Source organism: Tribolium madens, unplaced genomic scaffold (genome assembly GCF_015345945.1).
Source record: "Tribolium madens isolate multiple individuals breed KSU strain unplaced genomic scaffold, Tmad_KSU_1.1 Scaffold_96;HRSCAF=242;Tcas5.2_LG5, whole genome shotgun sequence".
In the NCBI taxonomy this organism is placed as follows: Eukaryota; Metazoa; Arthropoda; class Insecta; order Coleoptera; family Tenebrionidae; genus Tribolium; species Tribolium madens.
The window spans coordinates 6,901,908-6,923,701 of NW_025401068.1; the positions used below are offsets into that span (position 1 = coordinate 6,901,908).

The following is a 21,794-nucleotide window of genomic DNA, read 5'->3' on the forward strand; positions in this document are numbered from 1 at the left end:
TTTTATTGGTGACAAAAAGTTTTTTACCGAAATCAAGTGAAGCATTTAATTTTCTAAGTAAGTCAATTCCTATTAAACCATTGTATTTAGGGTTAAAATCAACAAGATAATGTTTGTGAATTATGTCAGGTCTTTGAAAAATTTCTGAAATTGGAATTGTTGCACTTTCGTCATGTCGCGTKGTACCATGAATTGAATGAATTTCGAAGGGATCTTTAACAATTGAATTTGGATAAAATTTATAAGCTATTTTGGGACTTAATAAAGTTCTTGCGGARCCTGTGTCAATCATCATTTTTGCATTGTATTCGGGTAAAATTATGTAAGGTAATTTTGAAATGTAGTTACGGTCAATATTTAATTCGATTACGTTTGATTGTCTATTGGAGGCGCTATCCAAAAATTTTGAGACGCAGAATCGTTTTTTGTTTCAGTAAAATTGTTTACGTCATCAAATTCTTCAATGTTTTCATTTATTTGTTTTTCGGGATTTTCAGTATCTTGATAATAAAGTTCTTCAAAAGAATAATTTGGTCTTTGTTGTGCAAATTGTTGTCTTTGTTGTTGTTGTTGTTGTTGTTGTTGTCTCATTTGATTATTTCGACTTATTGTTGAAGTTTCCATCGGGATTGGTTTTGGTAATCTACGATTTGGATTTGGTTGGAAAACGTTTTGCGTGTTACGCGATTGTTGATTTTGGAAATTTTGAAAATTATGTTGTTTAGGATTATTTTGATAATTTCGTTGTTGATTTTGGAACTGGTTTTGAGAGTAATTTCGGGGATAATTTTGGAATTGATTATTTTGAWAATTTCTTCGTTGATTTGAATTGTAATTGTAATTATTAAATCTCGGTCTCGTATTTTGTTGACTACGGAAATTCTGACTACGTGGTTGTAAGGTTGAAGGACGTTGATGATATTGAAAWTCAGCGTTTTTATTAATAAAATGACTTGGAGTRTTATTTGACCTATATTCTCTTGTTTTATTTTGGATTAAATAATTTGTGCGATTTTTTACATACAAAATGTTCTCTTCATCYAGAATTTGGGACAATGCTTGCTCTAGGGTCAATGGAGATCTTGATCTGATAATCGAACCAAGTGGTTCTTTTAGTCCGCTTAAAAATGCTTTTAGTGTCAAATTATCAAACATTTCCCTCTTAACCGCTCTCACAGCTTCGTTCAACTCRGTGACTGCTAGATTTGATAATAATAAACTTWTTATATCCTGGCACCGATGACAAAATTGYTGCGGAGTTTCATTTTCCTGTTTCAATAGCATTAAGTCGCGTAATAACGARTTTTCATCCCTTTGGTCTGCAAAGTTTTGTTGTAGGACCGTTTTTAAAGCAAACCAACTATTTATTTCACGAGAACTTGTTACTAGTTTCGCTTGACCTATTAATTTTGTTTTTATCGACGTTAGTAGAAATTTATTTATGAATGCTTCTGCATTTGGATCAGAAAATGTATTCACTAAGAGATCGCAGGCGGAAATAAAATCTGCTAACTCTGATGGTTCGCCGTTAAATTGTGGAATGATTTTTAAATATTCTGACTGGAAAGGCTGCGCCATTCTTTCTCTATGATTAAATTCGTCAATTATTAAATTTTTGATTAAATTTTCGAGTTCCTCAATTTCTGAGTCTGAGTCTGGTAGAATTAAGGAATCGGTCATATACTTAAGGAAACGAGTATTACTTACAGTTTAAAACAAATCTTCATTGGGTCTCCAGGGAACGAAAGAATCCGGCGATTTTTGTCCACTGATTCCTAGGTTCCAGGAATTGAGATTGCGACYTCCGGCGATTTTTGTCCAGAAATGCTCCAATCTTCAAGGTACAGGAATTAGGAGAGTTCGGCGATGCTTGTCCGAAAACTCGAAATTCTTCAATAAATTCTTCAATAAAAATCTTCAATAAAAAATCTTCAATGTAAAATCTTCAATATATTCTTCTTCAAAGTATTCGTAGTATTTAAAATTCTTCAATTATTTTCAATTATTCTTCAACTCTTCAGATTCTTGATATTTCGGCGTTGAGTGGCTCGAAAATATCCAAGAATTGTTCTTCCACAACTAAGTATTAAAATACAAGGATGTCCTCTTGGAAAGATCCTTTGTGGATTCCTTTGTGATTATCCTTTGTGATATCCTACTGACTGCGCCAGTTAAAGTGGGAGCGTTAACAACTCGATTTTTAAAAAATTATTTTATTTCACTCAAAATTATTATTACACTTATTTTAATTATTTAAATTATTATTTCACTTTACAATTATTTCACTAACTTCACAAATAACTTATTTTTACAATAATGAATGGCTTGAACTCGAACTAGACTTATTTCAGACTAACTGTTTACACCAGACATATAATTCAGACTTATACCAGACTTGTATTCAGACTAAAACGCATCTTTCCTATCCTGAATTTATAATATAAATTAATGCAACGGTTGCAAGGTTTTTGATGATGGTAAAGCGCGTGATGATTACGTTTCCTTATGGAAGCTTCTAGTTGATCCATAGGCACGTGGATGGAGATATCATAACACCCTGTATGTATTTGTCAATTTTTTGTGCTAAAATTTCGAGTTTTTTGTGAAAAAAAAATTATGCCTAATTTTAAAGGCATTAGTTGATTTTATTTTTGGATTTTAAATGATTACAAATAATAATGGCATTAGTTTTTGAGGTATTTTAAAAATTCATTCAGTGTGGAAAATTGGTAATTTATGAAAAGCAACTTTGCTATTTTTTTGTAAAGCGACAGCTTTAGCGTAGCTTTTGAAGTAAACTGTTTGGTAAAACTGCAGCTTAGCTACTTTTTATCAGTGGCTTGCCACGCTTTAGCTACTTGTAGGTATATACATATGTATGTATTTTGGATTTTTGTAAGAAATGGTGACGTTTCCTACTCAAAAAGCTTGTAACTCATTTAGTACTCGTCCAAACAGTCAGTCCATCATCTATTCTGTGCAGTCAGTAAATGAACTCGCTCTGTTCTTTATCCAAATACGTCTAATCCAATTTGTCGCAAACCTCTCTCAGTTAATTAAAAGGTATTAGTGTCTAGCACTCACAACGGAGCAGTGCTTGCGTTTATAAATGAAGAAAGAGCTTGTGATTAAAGCGCGCATTATTCCTCAACGGCCGGAAAAAAATCGTAAACAACAACTCGTCGAACTCAAAGGAGGAAGAACCCCATCGTATATAGTAGTCGCGTATTGACAAACCGCTTGCGCGCTGGCGCCGTCTAAGCTACGACACGCTCCCTTTCATGATATCTCCCGGTCTCCTGGCCTATGGCCGCGTCACGGCGCCCCAGTCCCTCTAATCTCGCACGTCACACCAAAACTCACGCGCTTACTCATCTCTGCTTCAAATATCGCGTTTTAGTCGCCGTGGATAGAGTGGAGAAGTTTGTGGAATGTCAGTGAAAGAACTAAAGTGTGAAGGAAGAAGAGTGGATAAAAAGGGCACATGGAAAGGACGGTACGTGACAGGGGAAAAATGTGGCGCTGATAGGGTTGGAGGGCGACAACACCGAGTCGCAGCTTGAATCGAGCACCTGTCTGAATACCCAATTATTAGGTATTGTGGGGAGTAAATTGGATGACTTTTTACAAATCCAACCACCGACATTCATTTTGTTCAACTGATATTTGCCTGCGGTTTCGCCCAACTTGATATAATTTGTTCTATTTATAATTGAGTGCTATTTCTGGAGAAACAGAGTTATTTCCAATTGAAAAGTAAATGAAATATGTGGATGGATAGAAAAAAACATGTAACTACTTAAGAAAATTTGGAGTTGAAAGAGATCTCTTTGAATTTTGAAAAGATTATTCAATCTTATTATTGCTTTTAGTCAATAAATGTTGACCTCTCAAGTTCTTTACAAGTCATTAAGTAGCAATTACTATTTGTTTTGCAGATGTAAATACAAACTATTTCCTTGTCGGCTTCTTTAGGTAATAGATAAGGGACTTGTACTTATTTTAAAGATTTATTTATAAAACTTCCACTTCAGTACAAGGATGAGAAATTATTTTTGTTTCGAAAGGCATCAACTGGTTCTAAGAAATTCAAATTTGAAGGCTCTTCCGGAAATTATAAGAAATTTTTTTTTCAGAGATTTTGCAATTTTTATATTGCATCTAAAGATTTAAAATCCATAAAGTCTGAACTGTATAGGTAAACCAGAATTTTGAATTTACTGTAAAATTGTTATGGTTCAAAATTTTGGCTTCAATTTTGTATTTATTATTACCAAGGTTGACATATTGTCAAAAATGTCCTGTTTGTCTTACTTGTTTTTAAATGTAACAAATTTTTGAAAGGTTACATAAACAAAGATATAAAAAGTTTGCTAATTTTTGATAAAAAAGAATTGCTAGTTGTCTAAATTCAGTTCTGACGATTCTAACTATATTTTTATTTAATAGGTACTAGGAAGTACGCTTTTTTAGTGTGTTTTGAGTAAGTTTTTGTCATAAACAGCTGTACCGACCGTCATAACTAGGCCAAAATTTGTTATTCTTGTTTGTTGAATTTAGCTCCCACGCGGGGATAATGTCTTGCCAATGAAAGTTATTTCAGCTTTTATTATGTTTTAGTATAAATAACAATGATCTATATCCGACATTTTAATCGATTTCAGATTTAAAAAATCTATTTTGCTTGTAGCCGTGACAAAATTGTGAGTAAACAAAACTACAGCTGGTGCGTGATTTTTCCTCAAGCAATGTAAGAAATTTTATCAACTGAGAGATAATGGGACAATAAATAATATTATCAGGAATTTGAAGGTTAAAGTAGCACGTTTAACCCGGATTTAAGAAGTGTATATTAACACAAAAAATTGCGTTTGGGCCATTTGTTACTCTGCCAATTAGAGTTTGAGTTGTAAAATTATTTATAGCTGTGATTTAACTGTTCTAAACTTGACTTTGATGCTTAATTTAGTCCATTAAACCCGCACAAGAATTTGCTTTATGCAAGCGAACGTCCGGTAAATTTGGGTAAATCCCCCATTTGGGCGATTTTTCCGTTTCCTTTTAGCCGATCCATCATCAAGGCTCCATTTACTTTGTTTGCTTTAACTTTAAGCCACATCACACTGGTTCAGTGAGAATCACTGAAAATGGCAATTGGCCAAATTTAATACTTTTCGTTTTTCTACAATTCGTGTGAGAAAAACTTGACAGATACATTTCCTTGGAGTCCGCGACCAAGATATTGATTGAAGAGCTGCGGCAGACGGAACTATCCTCTTTAATATGTCACAAGAGGCTTAAGGACAGTTTTCTATGTATTTTTATGAAGGGACTTCTGAATGAAACCGCGACCAAAACGCTACCTTTGCAACTGGTGGCGCTACCATCCATTATTCACTAAGTAAACTTCGTAACTGTAATTGGGAGGGACCCAACTGGCGACCAAGGACTGAAAGTGAATCCCAGCTCGTAAGTGGCAACATGAATCAATAAACCTAAAGCGGAACTTTTGTTTGTATTATTTGGGGGTTTGTACCTTCTGCAGGTACAATGTCTATAAAAGTTTTACGATCCGGGTGCCGGAATTGCGTTGATCGGTATCGTAAAAAGCTACTTAATCGACCAGACATGAGCAAAGTAACATGCTTTCACGAAACTGCATAAATTACTGGAAGGTTACATGTGGGGATAGTCACAATTGGTCATTTCTTGGGTCGAGAAGAATGGACGACAAGGAACGGAAGGAAAGTCGAGGGAACGGTCTTGATGTTTGCCATTTGTGCGATTTGACAAAAACAGACAAAAGAAAAATATCCAATTTTTCAACCAAGTATTGATTTTTAATAATATTTGTTATGAAAGTAAGGAGCTGAAATTTGATGAATACCGAGGAGAAGGGGCGATAGTGTAATATACAAAATTTTATCTACGACCGTTTATGCTAGATATCTGAAAAGGTCTGTAAGTTATGGATAAGTTTATCGCAAGTCTTTGAAACTTGAATAGATGAGTATGCAAATGCTGTAATGGGAGAGCTAGTACAAATCAGCCAAATTTTCGTTGTCGAGATTGTTAATCGCCTATTGAGTTGATTTCCGTACACAAAAATTACGAAATTTCTTTTAAAATTGCTTTTCAAGAACTTGAAAAGAACGATCGTCAGAATTTATGATGCGCGTCTGGAAACGGGAAGTTTGTTTTATTTTTATTTTAAATGCGTGAAGAAATTACGCTATTACCGCTTTATAGTGCGGAAAATAGCTGTTTAGCTCAAACTCAAGATATTATTATGTTACGATTCAAAATTTTTATGATTTAGAATTGTGATGTAAGAGTGTACAAGTATGCTCGTAAAGAAAGGATCGAATTTGTCATTTTCGATTTTCTCAAAATTTTGTTTGTTTCGCGAGTTCAAAATGACATTGCTGATAACTTCGGAATTATTGGTCGCAACTTAGCAAAAATGAGTCACAGTCATTATAGTCATTAAAATACATACATGGTGAATATAAAGTATGGAACCAAGCGGTTTTATTTTTAATCATTTGCCTCCGAAAAATAATAATTAATATAAATTAAAGTAATATAAAAAAATGTGTAATTTCAGAACGAAATTTTGTTTTGTTTTTGAGTTATGCGATTTTTTTTTGTCAAAATTGCAATTTATGTGAAAAATTTTTTTTTGAAAAACTTAAAAATAAAGCAGATAGTTGTAATCCTTAGAGTATAGCTTTTATGAGAAAAATKATTTTATAGTGGGTTGCCATTAAATTTTTTTTTTTTGTAGAACTAAAACAAAAGGATATTTCGAAAAATTTTATTCTTGTTAAATTATCACATTTTTATAGTACTTTAGCACTCATCAATTAGTTTTTTCAAAAAATAAATAGTTTAAGCAAAAAACGTTTGGTTCCATACTTTTTATTCACCTGGTATATATTATGGTGATCTGTGTTCCCTGTAGTAAGACATACGTAACCTTCCCGACTAATCAATTGGGAACTATTTAAAACCATAAAATTAGTTCTCAAGTTTGTAAAAGCTAAGAATCATTTTTTTTTGTAAAACGCTGACGATTGAACATTATATTTTACAATATTTCAATATTTCCAATTGAAATATTTCAAACCCCATGATCTGCTAACACGCACAAAATTTAGCACAAAGTGAAAACCCTTTTTATTTTTTATCTAATGATAAAAGGATGTTTGGCCTACGACATTTTTTGGGCGAATACATTCAAAAATATGCAAAACACTGGTATTTTTATTACTCCTGAATTACTCGGAATTTTCTCTACGCTATTCGACTTTCTGGAATATTTTGTTCAATTACAGTTTAAAACATTTGAAAAATCTATCTAGGAAGTTTGTTGTGTCCTAAAAATTCAAGTTCCAAACTTGTTCGACGAGCATTTTATGCTTTTCGAGTCTCGTTTCAATGTTAGAAATAAAGTAACTCTGTTTCATTTGAACCATTTTTAATTACTTACTTTCCATCTCACGTTTAATTCCACTGATGGCTCGCTCATAGGCAAATTCCATTCGGGCCCACGAATAAAGTGTTTCGCCGCCCAAACTCTAGCTTATCCCGCAAATGGATAAATAATCGTCTCCTCTTTCGTCTCCCTTTCGCCGGAAAATAAACACGCAAACTTCCAAGATTCGCGTTATTTTACGACTGCTGTATATCAGCATTAGTTCTTGTACAGTTATCTGTTTTATTCCACCGATAAATCTCAACCAAAATTCAAACACAAGACTCACCGAACGAGAAAACTTTATTTAGAACAAGAAACTAAGTAACGCACGCACTTTCACTGATATCTTTAAGTTTATCATCGACGACGAGGGTGTTAGGGTTGAGCTTGACCTCGAAGAGGTTCTTGTGGATCCACTCGATGCAGAAGAGTTCGCTTTGGGTGATATGTTCATACATTTGGGTGGCTTGGTTGCGAGTTGTGCCCGGTTTGCCAGAAACGGGCACGTTGGTGGCCTTCTCGAAGGCTCCGATGAACTCCAAGGGCTCGACACTGACCGACACATGGTGTTTTGCACACGACTCGGTCTGGGTTTTGGCATTTCGGTACTTGATGTTCTCACTTTGAGATCCACTGTTTCGCTTGCAGAGGGATTGGCGGACTCTTGATAACACAGTACTTCGCGGAATACTTGACAACTTCTCTTCAGTCGCTTGAATTGGTTCGTCTACATATCTTCTAACCGGCTTTGTGGCCACCCTTGCCGAGTGTTTCGACCCGGTGCTCAAGTTGGCCGAGGGGGAGGGCAACATTTTGGGGCTCTTAGATCTTGATTTGTCACAGAAATACAACTCGCGAGTATCTGGAGGATTCATCTGGAGTTGTCTTGACAAATCGTTGATTTCTAAAGCCATTTTCCTCGTCCCGGTGACAGGGTTTACATAATTTACAAGAGCCTTATCGATGTCCTTGTTTATGAGGATTTCGCAGTCTTCGTTGAGTTCGGAGATAGTTTTAGAGAGGCGTTTCGTATCCATTTGTTTTCGTTCATTTCATTTTTATAAGCACTGGAATTTTTCAAAGGCGTGTCAAAAAAATGTCAAATCTGGTATTGCATTTTGACGTGTTCGTTTGCTTTATTTATGGGATAGCACGCGACTGGGATTTGGACAAAATTTGATCAATTACAGGAACTACAGCTTAGCATGTCTCATATATCATGGGAAATTTATGCGCATAACAATTTTCAGTTAGCAGCTTGGGCCCGCTTTTTTGCTGACTTTTTTAATTAAGTGAATGTAGTGGCGGATGGTGCGTTGGATTAGGAGATCCAATGCTATAAATACGCAATGAAATAAGAAAGGAAAACGTCATTGTTTCTTTAATTATTCTCTTTAATATCTTCTCATACTTTATGAAAATTGCACATGTTCGTTACACTCTTTTCTAAGTGGAGTTGAACATCACGTCTCTGGAAAAGGCATTTACGCTCAAATTTTTGTGAAAAATCGCAATTAAATCGGATGAAAATATCACCCTCAGTGGCAATTGCGGTCTAAAGCAATGTTAACCTATTCATTTTGTGAATAGAAGCGAAAATGCTTTTTATTCGATGTGCGATAAAAGCGAAGAACGTGATGTGTAGGGAAGATCAAGGCAAACAAATCGAATATGTAAATGAAATTGAATTATGCCGAATTTATGCAGAGATTTCCAAGTGTTTGCTTAAAGTTTTGTGATACATATTCCATTCTGAAAGGGTCTTTGTCAATGCATTATGAATAATAAATTCAAATTGTTGAAAAGTGCATTTAGTTAATTTTGAGTCGAAAGTGTAGCAACTTTGATGTTTCTTTGTGATTTCTAACCTTTTAAAAATTTCATAACATATACTATCAGGTATCGGGCTTAAATGTCATGTAAAACTTGCGAAATTGCGAGTTATTTGTACTTATTTTTAAAAGAATTCATCTAAATAAATGCGACTTTTCAACGATGACATAAATTTAATCGTCGCAAGGTCGCTCCTGGCTAAAGTATAAAAATCATTTTAAAAACGTGGCACAGGAAGTGGGTTTTAAACGCGGCCACAACGACAAAAAGCTAATTATGCTAAAGCTGTTGACAGTTTATATCACATTTTTGAAGGAAATTTATCATTTTGAGGGCACGGAAAATAATCCTCCGCCTTGTTCTTATTTTAGTAAACTTTCGCTTAAAAAATGACTTTTATTTTTAGCGGTGGATGAGAGTAATTATTTGGAGAGTAGATGAAGTCGTGAACGAGTTGTAAATTTTTTAAAAACGCTTTGTTTGACAGATGTGGATTTTTCGGGTTTTCAAATCGTCATTTTTATGGGTTAAGAGTTTGTTTGCATCTTTTTGTTGAAAAAATACTTTTTTTTGCATTCCTACTTTTTTGATATTATAATCTTGATAATTTAATAATTATGTAGATGCAGGGGCACAGCAGAACAATTTCAGGCAAAATTATGTTGTAATTATAATGAAACTAAAATTATATTTTAGAAACAACCAAATTAATCATTCGAATTTTGTATATAATTATTTTCGATGTTGTCATAACTTTAAATTTTTACTTGTCTTATTTTATAATTGTAAAACTGTATTTCAAACGTTATAATGTTAATGTATACATGAAGAAATCGGTTGGGGTCGAGAAAGCTGCAAAATTCTTGATCGTTTAGAAGTTATAATTGAGAATATTTTGGATATTTTGACTATCATCGATTTCCTCGATAATTATTTAACGTAGGGCAATTTTTTTTTATGATAAAATTTTAAATTTGATTTCCAACGCCACCAAACAAAAAGGACTAGCGTCAATAATTCTGAAGTTATTAGCAATAAACCGCTTCGGGTGCCCAAAATTTCGACAAAAATCGAAAAAATTAGAAACTTTAAAATTAAATCATTTGCACTTTTAGAGGTTCAAGAGATTTAGAAAAGTACAAAAACGTTGCAAAAATTAATAATTTTTTAAAAAATGTTGTGTAAGTCTGTATGAATATATTAAATTAAAACATAGAGACTGTGGGCGCCGTGGTGGTGAAGCGTCATAAGGTCTTGCTTTACGGGAAGTAGATTGGGGGTCCGAACCCCACTCAAGTCAGAAATTTATCACTAATTTCAATTCAAATACTAATTCAAATTAGCAATAAAAGATACACATGTTCTAATAAGTATAATAAGAGAGAGATACCGCGCATAAGAGCAAATAAGAACGCAAAGCAAAGAAGAAAAGAAAGAGAAAGATCGAGAAATTTTTGTAGATCGACATATTTCATTTTATTTGTACTGACGTTTAAATGAATGCTCTTTTTTACATAGGTAAACCCTTCCCTCCCCCTAAACTCTATCTCTGGCTGCGCCACTGTGTAGATGTACACTAATTGCCTCAGGGAGTCAAAAAGTAAAACAACTATTTTCAGTTATTTTGAGACAGGTTTAAAATTACCTGAATTTCTAAGACAATTCTTTACTTTTCCGCCAATTACCTTAAGCCTTTATTTACATAAAAGAAATGAACCAGTTTTTATTCTGTTTGGTATTTCGTTTTGTTGTATCTTCCATTCCTTTCCTGTCTCGTTATTTTCGGCTTCCTCAACCCGAGAAACCCCCAAAATAAGAAAAATTCCTTTCATTAAATTAATCCGTCCGACATGACATGTTTGTAAATAAAGTCATGTAAACCAGACCCAGACTGCTTTTAACTGTTGTGAAACTATTAAAACCGAATCACTCCAATCCCGACATCATCCAAATTCACTTTAATAATTTACATGAACATAAAGTGGAATAACGGTGTCGTAAAATTTTATTCCTTGAAATTTAGGGCTTCGCGTATCTCTTTCCGATTGACTTTCAATTGTCCAAAAGCTATTTTTATCGTATCGTTTTACTTCGCCCAACCGGACATTGGATGGAATTACAACCGGTGCATCAAATCTCCAAACTTGAACAAACTTACCATCCGAAACGCGAGAACCCTTTCGCTCCACCGGACATTTGCAATATTTCGTTTCGAGATAAAACGGCAATTATCTCGAGGTGAAACTTAATTAAAAACTTTTAAAGCGCCGACGCCCCTATCGCAGGGCTTTCAATCAGGTTAGCTATTGACATTGCTGATTGCGACGCGAGCGAGGCGGACAAACAATTTTCTTTCATATTTGCGCAGAAATCGAGAAACATTGAGACCAGCAGCGACGACTTTATGTAATGGATAACAAAAAAATGTAAACTCTTTAGCACTGGGATTATATTTGATTAAATTTTTTGCTATAGTTTCTTTTCTGCCGACTGCGCCAATTAGCGTTTATTTCTTGTTCCAGGTCGGAGTGACAATGAGGGTGAAGTGAGAGGGCGAAGTCGCAACACTCGGCGAGACGACCCCCGCAGACATACCCTTGGCGCTGACCAGCAATACTTGGGTATGGCGGGTCAGGGAGGTCCTCTCTCTCGCACCATGGACCTCGAGGTAAGCTTTCCCATCCGATGCATGTTGTGCACAACAGGAAAACGCTATATTCTAAAACGGAATGACATCACCACATCAATTAAGCGCCTAGTCGTTCCCGGTCGTTTAATTGACTTAGTCGCTCGAGCGTATTTACGAGAAACGTCGTGTAAGAAGTAATGTCGAGTCAGAGCATTGTATCCTTGCCGCCCCAATTGGAGATGACGCCGCGATCGATACCCCTTCTAAAGAAACATGATCGAGTTACAAATAGTGCTCTCCATAAACTAGCGGAAACTTCCTTTCCCGTTTCTCCTGATAGTCCTGTTAATGTGAGAATTTTTTTACACGCGGCTAAACAGATGAGTTCCACAAGACCGAGAAAGGTAAAAATAGAGAAAATCCGAGTCGTAAATAAATTTTGGACGCAGGTGGCTTAACGTGAGTGTTTCTAGGGACAACCTCGAGGGTATCCACCGCCTTCCAACGCCATGTTGTTTGATGATGACCCGGGAATCATGTCGGAAGTTGAGACCAGCTCTACGGGCTTCCGCAGAGGTGGCAAGCAGAGGAGTTCGCTTCCGGTTGTGAGAACTCCAAGCAAGACATTAGAGAGGCCATTAGGTGAGGATTTTCATACAGTCCACCTGTTTTGAAACGACTTGAAAATTTTGCAGGTTTAGTATTTCTTCAATATCGCAACGAAACTAAAAGAGCTCTTCTTCCGAACGAAATCACTTCTATTGACACCGTCAAAGCACTTTTCGTCCGTTCATTCCCTAAACAACTCACAATGGAGTATCTTGACTCCCCCAATGTGAAAATCTACATTCACGACTCTTCCAAGGACATGTTTTACGAGTTGGAAGATTTGAGGTATATAAAAAAACGGTTTTGGACTACTTTTAAGTTGTTATAACCGTTTGTTTAGGTCGCATTTGAGGGAAATTAGGGATCGCTCAGTCCTGCGCTTGTTCGAGTCAGCAGACGTCTCAGGGGGACTCCCTGTGGCCGGGATAGGTATCGCCGGCGGTGTTGGTCATTTCGAAGACCCGAGCTACTTCTCAGAGCCCGAATTTGACTCAGAGTACCAACACCAACACATCCACAAAAGTAAGGTGAGTCAAAATGAGCAAGTCTTGAAAATCTATACTTTATTGCGGTTAAATCTACAAAAATATAAATACTAGTTCTAACGATCAATGACGGTGTTAAAAACTTAACAAAACAAGTCCCCTCAGACATGACTCGACTTGTATCAACAAGCAATGGCGGTGAAGGTGATCTAATTATTTACAAAACAGTCGAACTTAGAACGCTTTACATTGTGGCACCGCCGGTGAATAGAAGGCCCCCGAGTAGAGTTTCTTGGGAACGGTTCTCCAGCCAAACACAAGGGCTTTTTCGAAGGGCTCCTCGTCACATCCGTTGCAGACATTCATGACGGCTTTGACTTCAGCTTCGGCAGGTTCTCTCTCGTCGTTTTGCTTTTGTTCCTCCAAAATGGGGCTGTTTTCCCCAATTCCGGCCAAGCCATCCAAAAACTCGTGATCAAAATTAGACGGAACGTGGAAACCCTCCTCGATTATAGTACCCCCACCTAAATACAACTCGCGCTTCTTGTGTTTGTTCTCTTTGTCATCACTTTCGGCCTTTTTCTCAAGTTTATCACCAAATTTTGGTTCTTTTTGCTCCCTCTTGAACAACTGGTGGGTGTCAATAGGGGTGTCTATAAATTGGACATTTGCGGGGTTAACCAACGAGGGGTGTACTAGGCCACTACTTAGAAGTGGAGTACCGGCAAATTGGGGCTGCTGTTGTGACAACTGTTGTGAAACTAAATTATTCACAAATTGGCCATTGACCAACTGGGCACTAAATTGCTGTCCGGGGACGATTTGGGGCTGTTGTTGTCCCCCGGCAAGATTCAACATGAGCATATGGTTGATTTGGCCACCGGTGAGAAGGGGGTGGCTTGGAACGTTGCTACGGGGGCGGGGGGTGACCGGCGCTGGGGTTGTGATTTGGTTACCATTGTGGTCGTACTGGTGGGCATGGTGGTGCTTGTGATCGCGGTGGGCTTTACCCGCCGTCAAAGCTACTTTATAAAGTTGTACCATCGTGATTTGGCCCAACATGCCCCCAGAGCCTTTGGGGGCATCTTTGCCTTCTTGGAAGCCACCCCCGAGTTGGGTTTGCTGTTGGCCGGTTATGGCCAGCCCTCCGGAGGGGATGACATGACCGACTAACTAAAATTGGAGATTAGGGCTTTGCTCATGTTGCGCTTCGCTTGGAAACCTACCCTATTGTGGAATCCACGGCCTACTCGTTCCGCGTTGACCCAGATTTGCCATTCACCGGTTTTACCGTTCCAACTCTGGCACGTGTGGTACCATTTGTTGATCCTGAGAGGGTAGTTGAGGCGGTAGAAGGTGTGTCCTTCGACGGCCAAGCTGAAGTAGCTCGATCTGTCCGTGTTGGAAATCCACGACGAGATCGCCTTAGGTTGGCCATCAACTGTTATTAAAAAAATGGGAAAAAAATTAGTAAGAAAGTTGGTGGGCAGGAAAGTGAAATTTATAATTGCGACTTTTGATTGTTTCGTAACTTGCCTGCGTACGAAAAAATAGGATGGTCGTTGCTGTGGTTGGCGAATTTCGTCCAGAAACACAATGTGAATTCTTTCATCTCAGGGATGTGGGTTTTGTATTGGATGTATTGGAAATAGAGGTCTTGCAGAAAGCCGACTTTATAGAGTTCGCATTGATTACTAGAACCGTGCAAAGACGAGGAGTCTGATGATTGGTGGAAAGTGTGAGTCGAATAACCCGTGGGATGTGATGTATGAATGGTTTTGATTCCATCGTAAAGGTCCGAATGAAGGACGGGATGCCAGTTGTCGACGTGAACGGCCTCAGACGTGAAAACCAATACCAGCAGCAAATAAATTGATTTCGGCATTTTCGAGATCTGATGTGTTCTTTGACGGGGCGTTAGTTGAAAATAAAGGACATCCTGGAATTCGTATTATTTTTTATTGTTTTAAAATTGGCACCGTTCAATCCAAGTATGTAGTTTGCTTTCGTTTTTTGTTTCAATTTTCTAAATTAACTTTTGTGAAACATTACTTGTTTACGCATTGGCATTTCTGACACGTGATGAACGAATCGTGGAAAGACCGTTTTGAAGCAATTTCACTTTCATTATGACGGTGAGAGTACGAGAGTCCCTATAATAATAGCAATTGATTGAAACTTAGTCCGGTCATGTAAATCCGTCGTTAATGCAAGTTCAGACAAACTTACAATTAAACCAACTAGTGCATGACGCTTTGAATTTGTTTATTTTTCACATCATTGTCTGTAAAAACTCTTGATTCTAAATTCCGAACGTGTTATTGCTTCCGTGAATAACAGACGGAAGATAATTAAAATCCGGGAACTTTTTATTTCAATGGAAATATCGATTTATGGCGTATTAAAAGAGATATCTGGCAATAATCGCATGTATCAATAAAATGCGCTGAACCTGTAATAGAAATTTCTTCTGTTGCGAATATTTCAGCCGTGATATAATATGTCGATCCAATCCCACTTTAGATAAAGTCGGTGAATGCTTTCCTTTAAATAAAATCAATCAAAATAAAAGACTTTCATTTTTCGCGTTTGTTGTTTGTTGCAGCTGGCGGCGTCATAAATGCCACACGTTGTATTAAAAATACAATTTGCAAATTATGTCCAGTAGGTCCACGAAAGTAAAAGTGGATTTGCAGCCTAACTCATGGCTATTTTCCCTCGAAATATCCGATAATTACGGCGAGTCTAGTTCGACCGCGAAGTGAAAATCTAAAACACCTTCGCTAAAGTTTTAATCTTAAATGAAAATTTCCATCGCTCTGCGCAATGTAAACATTATAACGTGAGAGGAAACGCTTCGGATGCAAGAAAGTGGAGCCGCTTTTGGAAATCACCTTAATTGCGTAAGAACGAAGGTTGTTTTGACGGATTTCATTGTCAAGGTGTACTCATTTGTTGTTTTAACGCCTCGTAATTGTCACTTTCTCTTCAATTTCTGGTGGCAAAAGAATTGTTTGTCATCGGGATGTTAAGAAAGAGTAATTATTATAACAATCAGCAGCCTTGGAATTGAAAAAACGCATGATCCCGCATTTGCATCAAAGAATCAATAACAAGAATGCACTTGAGACGGCAATTATGCAATTCAAGTGCACCATTATGTTGCAGAAGCATTCTCTTATCGACATTGTTCTTTCATGAACTAATCTATTCATCCTCACTCATTATTATCTTTACGAAATCAGTCGCTTTTATTTTATATAAAACTTGAAATAGAGCTCTTACAAAATTACAAATTGTGTAAAAATGTATTGTGAGCTTGAGAGAAAAAAAATCCTAACAAGAAAACTTCAAGGCAGGTTTTATCCTTCTTGGTGGGGAGTTTTTTTCCCTTTTACACAATAACATTCTTAAATACTTTCTATTATTAAGTTAAAGAAAAAATATTTTATGCAACGTGTAGCAGTGGGTAAACTGGCTTTTAAACGGTTTAGGTAATTTATCATGACGAGGTGAAGAGGCGGAAGGAAAGGAAATGAAGAGAAAAGAAGCTCGAATCCAAAATCAAGGTCGAGGGAAATTTACATTGAAAATAATAGCAGTGCAGTTAGTCGTTAATAGCGACGGTTATTCAGAAAAATTAATAAAAATTGTACATTACAAACGAGGTGGTAAATATGGCATTACCCCGAGTGCTCATGTATCGAGAGGCGCCAGCCTCGAGATCGGATAAAGCACAAGGGGTAATACCATTACCACCAAGGTTTGTATGCTATTTTATTTACAATCACATAATTTTTAGTCAAAAATTTGAACAAAATAAAATTCTAACAAAGTTAAGGTCCAAATGTGGTAGGCCATCCAAATTACGTTTGATTTTTGACATTTCAGATATATCAAAGAAAATATTGAAATAATGTGTCAATCTGATGAAATGGAGCAGTGTACTCCCCCAGAAGTAAGGAAAACTGCTACAGAAGCAATTGAATACTAATTTAGTGAAATATTATGCGTAACTTGATAACTTGAAAGAAAAAATTTACGGTATTCTCGTAATCTTAACATTGGCACACCTGCATATTATCGCCCAAGAGGTAAAATGATATTACTGCTCATGAGATTTAATGATGTATTTCTCAACCTTTAAGTAATCGGCATATTACATTAATGATTGTGAATAAAATAAATTCACTACATTATTGCAATTAACTCTCATTTACATATCAAAGGAGTAATGGATCCTGTATTTGATATAAAGGTAAGATGACAATTTTGGTGTGAAATAAACATTGAGGCCAAAGTAACTATTTACTTGGAATAATTTTACACTGAGGCTAATAAAATGTTATTTTTTGTTAGTTTTTCTCAAAAATTAACAAAACCAAGGCAAAAAGGACCATTGCCATAAACTAAATTTGTAGGTACACTTAAAAGTTGTAATAATTTTACACCAAAACTCAGTAAAATACAAAATATGCAATAGATTTTGCGTAATTTTATAAAATAATCGGTATTGTATGTATGTATAAACTTACATTGTTTAAGTAGATCAAGTTACAAATTAGAGTTTTATCAATTTTATTCCTACATTTCGAAGATGAAAATCAATAATTCGACATTTAGTTAAAACTGCATTAAAGGTTTGATAGTGCAAATCGTATTTTTACATTTTTCGAAATGTTACATGTTGTGGGTTACATAATAGGGCGTACGGCAATGATGTAATTTTACCCTTTTAAACGGCTATGAAAGATGTCTAAAATAAAAAATGTAATGTGTCATTATTGTTAATGAACGGAAATTGAAAACATTAGATTCATTTTAGTATTAGAACTTCTTTTTTCAGATGTTTATTTCGTCGATGTTTCATATTGTCGACTTATTTAAATTTTCTTAGCGTTTCAGATGAAACATAGTGATATCGGCTGAAAGTACTCACTTTAAAGTGTAAATTTTATATTGTCTGCAATTTGTCTAGACACTTTGAATTGTGAAATCGATGTGACATTTAAGATTTGACTGATAAAAAAAGTTCGAGGGTCAGGTCATGAATTAATTCGGTGGTCACGTCACGAGATTTATTTCAAGCTCTATCTAAAATCAGATAACATAAACAGATTTAATTCAGTATCAAAAGGAAAGTTAAGACTTGCCGTGAGAAAATATTAATCAACAAGATTTTGTTCCGATTAATTATTCCTTCAGTGTCGGTTTTAGCATTACATTTCCTTGATTACTTTTTATTTCCGCAAAAGATGTTAACAATTAGACTAAGAAAGCGGCGATATTTCGATGATACATATCTCAGAGCGAATTCTCTCAATTGTAAAAATTCCAGTTTGGAAAAAAAATCACAAACTTATAATCCGGTACTCACATCCGACTACACCACTTCGATCACTAAAGCACAACCAGAGCACACCGTTAGAGTACGACTGACCGCACTGAAGAAGTATTCTTCGAGAACTAGAGTACTATATGGAGATAGTCTCCGGTTTCACTCCAGTCGCGTGTCTTGCCAATTCTGTACACTTGGAGTGTCCGGAGGTAGAGGGGCATTTACTTTCCCTTGATCTCCGGTGATGCTGATGGATTCTTGAGGGGGCCCTTATTGCGCAACACTTTTTTTCTCGTCCGACAGTTTGAGATAAATAGGCGTTATCGATGAACGCGGCCCTTTGACCCTTCCAAATTGATAGACTTGACAGTTTCGTTAAAACAGAGGACTGATTGGGACACAGATTCAATTTAATTGGGACTCTGGAATGAATCTGTGATTAGGTTTCGTTCAGAGGTGTTGAAGCCTAGAAATATCTCTTCGGAGAGTAGTCAGAGGAAGTATTGATCGAGTACTAGGTAAACAAGTTATCATTGACGGGGGGCAATTAGTATTGGAACTGATTACGGGGTTGTCCGGCTCGAGATTTAGACGATAAGGTAAGCTTGAAATAATTGGGGTTGCACAAAATGGAAGGAAAGTAATGACTGGAAATATTTCCAGTCGTACAAAAGTGGAGAATTTCTTGCAATTTGTTCGAAAAATTCTATTTATACCACCGAAAAAGTTTCTTAAGGCAAAAATTCAAACTCGACTTCATCAAACTGGTAATAATGTAGGCGTCAAATTATTAATTAACTAAAATTTAAATTTTAAGCAGTTTTTTAATAAATACCAAAAAGCGATATGAGAATAGAATTAGGATTTAAGTCACACATCTATTAAACAGAAAACAATTAATTAATAACATAATTAAAACGGGACAATCGTTGTTTCCTTTTCCAGCTTGTCAATATGTTATTTACGGAAAAAAATAGTTGTGTCATTGTTACAAGTTAACAGACTTGTAAAACTAAAAGTAATGTCGAAGAAAGTAAGGGTTTTTCATTTCCAGAACTTTTCCGGAAGTTTTTGCTCTATAAACATGTGGACAAACATTTCATTTCATTTTGAAATAATTTATTGTTTCATTTTTTAACAACAAAACTCGATGTTACAACTCTATATAATTAAGTTCTTTCCTCATTTCAACAATTTGCAGACAATTAAAGAAATAATACCTCATTCAGTAATAATAGTGGTCGTTACATAATTTTTTATATTTAAAGGACGAAAACATATAAAACAAACAGGAACTCACAGAGACGTTTTTGACGACGCTTGTAACAAATCGTCTTGTTTTTTAAGAATTTATTGTGCCAACATGGCGAAAAAATAAGTTCTTGACACATGATGTATGACATTTAAATTTACCCTAATGATAATTGATAAGGTAATTGACTGGAAAATACATATGTATATGTGTATCAAACAATCACCAAAAAGGCGTAATTAAAGTAGGATGTGTCGTTTGTACCTATAGGTAAACAACAATATATGTAATTAAAAAATTAAAGGTTTTTATAGAAAGTTAATTAATACATAATTAAGTAGCGTTTGAAATAAATCACACTCTAATAATATCGAAAAAAATTGATTGGAACTTTTATATTTGTTGACTTCTGTTTTCTATTGCTTGGTGAAGACGAAATTTATTAGACTACGTGATCGTCTATTAATTTCTCTTTAAAAACTTCTACATATTTAAACGTGTCATAGTAAAATTTACCATTTATCTTAAAAAATTTGTTTCTTCAGATCGCGAAAAATAACATTTTTTTTGCTGCCTAATAAAATTAATTAAATAGCGGTTTTATTAACAATCCTAACATTATTTTAACATTTTCATCAGCGATTTATGTAGTTAATTAAACAGTTAGTATCTAGATAAGAATTTTTTTTATTTTGACACTGAATCTGGGAGAACTCAAGCTTTAGTTAAAAAAAGACAATGATAGCAATTTTTGCAGTTGTAATGCCAATGATATAAGAGATAATTATAATATTTGCTTGAGTTAATCAGCGACATTTACATTATCTAAATTATTCTACAGTTATTCCATACATTCACTTAATGACTCAAACTAAAATCACATTTTATAAAATTTTAAAACTCCATAATCCCAATTTATTCAAGCGTGGCACACTATCTGAATTTCTGATTCAATCAACGAAATGACTTCTATTTTTCGTAGCTTCATCACGAATCAAATTTTCTATCCGGTGACAAATCACTATTTCATGAACCGGAATAAGTAATAGAGTCATGATAGACAACATCTGCTATCATCATTATCCTAATTGCTCTTTACTTTCGAATTTTCCTCCTAATCCGCACAAACTGTATCACTTTTTGCTTATCTCTTACGTAAGCCCTCTCGAAATGTCACCCGGCGATTATGTTATATTTCGGCGGTCTAGCGCGTGCATTTTTTAATTGCGTTGCCGTAATTAATTAGAAATTGTTTCCAAACTAGATTATGGCCACCTCATTTCGCATAAAGCCCCAAGAGAAAAGTGGAAAAGTCACGTCGGATCCAGCTGTTGTGACGAAAAGTTCTCAATGCAATGTCACGGTCGACGGTCGTTCATTACATATTTTGTTTAAAATTCTTGATTCAATGATTCATAATGCATGAAAGAGCCTTTCTAGTAATTTTCATAAATTTCGCAAATTGGGTAAATTCTTAATTAAGAATGGATGCGAAGAGAAAGTGGCGATAAAGTGGTAGCTAAAAGGAAGAGATTAAAACGTTCGATACAATGTCGATAACTGTTAAAAACAAGAGGACCCTTTCACTGCGATTTAAGCGGTCTTGTTAAGTGTATTTCAAGTGACACCCAATGTGTAATAAAATGTACTCTTTTATTACATTACATCACAACTTTCTTTCATGTAACAGCATCGAAAGTACGCAATGACGCTTCACACAATCATCTTTTTATTCATATAATTTCCCCAATAACAGCCGAATTTTTGCAAAATTAATAAACATGATCGGACTTAATTAAGTGAAATTTCCGCTTCCTAACTTGTCGATTTAATTGAAGTTAATACAATTTGCCACAATTCGAACAATACTCTGTAACCCCGTACTACATTCCTCACATGCTCTAATTGCAAAATTTTAATTACAAACCATTTAATAAATTACCGCAATTCCGATCAAAGGGACTCAATTGCTCGGTTGCTCAACACTCTTAATTATACAAGTTTTCTTCAAATTGAAAATTCAGTACGTGTTACTTTATAGAAAGTAAGTTTTTTGATAAATCCAATCATTCAATGTTATTGCCAAGTTGTGCATACATTTCCTGATTGTGGGCAATTAAAGTAATTGTAAGGGAATAAATTACATACAAGTTTAAATAATCGCACGC

At 35.5% G+C, this 21,794-nt stretch overlaps 2 protein-coding genes across 17 annotated transcripts in view; one reads left to right on the forward strand and one right to left on the reverse strand.

The window, feature by feature from the left end:
* Positions 1-21,794, forward strand: part of LOC123013620 (coiled-coil domain-containing protein AGAP005037) — a 72,780-nt gene that overhangs the window by 28,219 nt on the left and 22,767 nt on the right. For 14 of the 16 annotated variants that reach the window (XM_044412267.1, XM_044412269.1, XM_044412270.1 and 11 more), the window contains exons 4-8: positions 11,836-11,981; positions 12,323-12,346; positions 12,416-12,584; positions 12,638-12,836; positions 12,892-13,078. In XM_044412267.1, the coding sequence (XP_044268202.1) occupies positions 11,836-11,981; positions 12,323-12,346; positions 12,416-12,584; positions 12,638-12,836; positions 12,892-13,078 (725 nt within the window). The remainder of the gene's footprint in view (positions 1-11,835; positions 11,982-12,322; positions 12,347-12,415; positions 12,585-12,637; positions 12,837-12,891; positions 13,079-21,794) is intronic. The other 2 variants (XM_044412266.1, XM_044412268.1) reach the window with 2 other exon arrangements.
* Positions 13,098-18,549, reverse strand: LOC123013625. Its single transcript, XM_044412289.1, has 4 exons — positions 18,414-18,549; positions 14,573-14,975; positions 14,263-14,477; positions 13,098-14,209 (listed from the first exon to the last, which is right to left on the reverse strand). The coding sequence occupies exons 2-4, from the start codon at positions 14,919-14,921 to the stop codon at positions 13,271-13,273; spliced, it is 1,503 nt and encodes a 500-aa protein (XP_044268224.1). The 5' UTR covers positions 14,922-14,975; positions 18,414-18,549; the 3' UTR covers positions 13,098-13,270.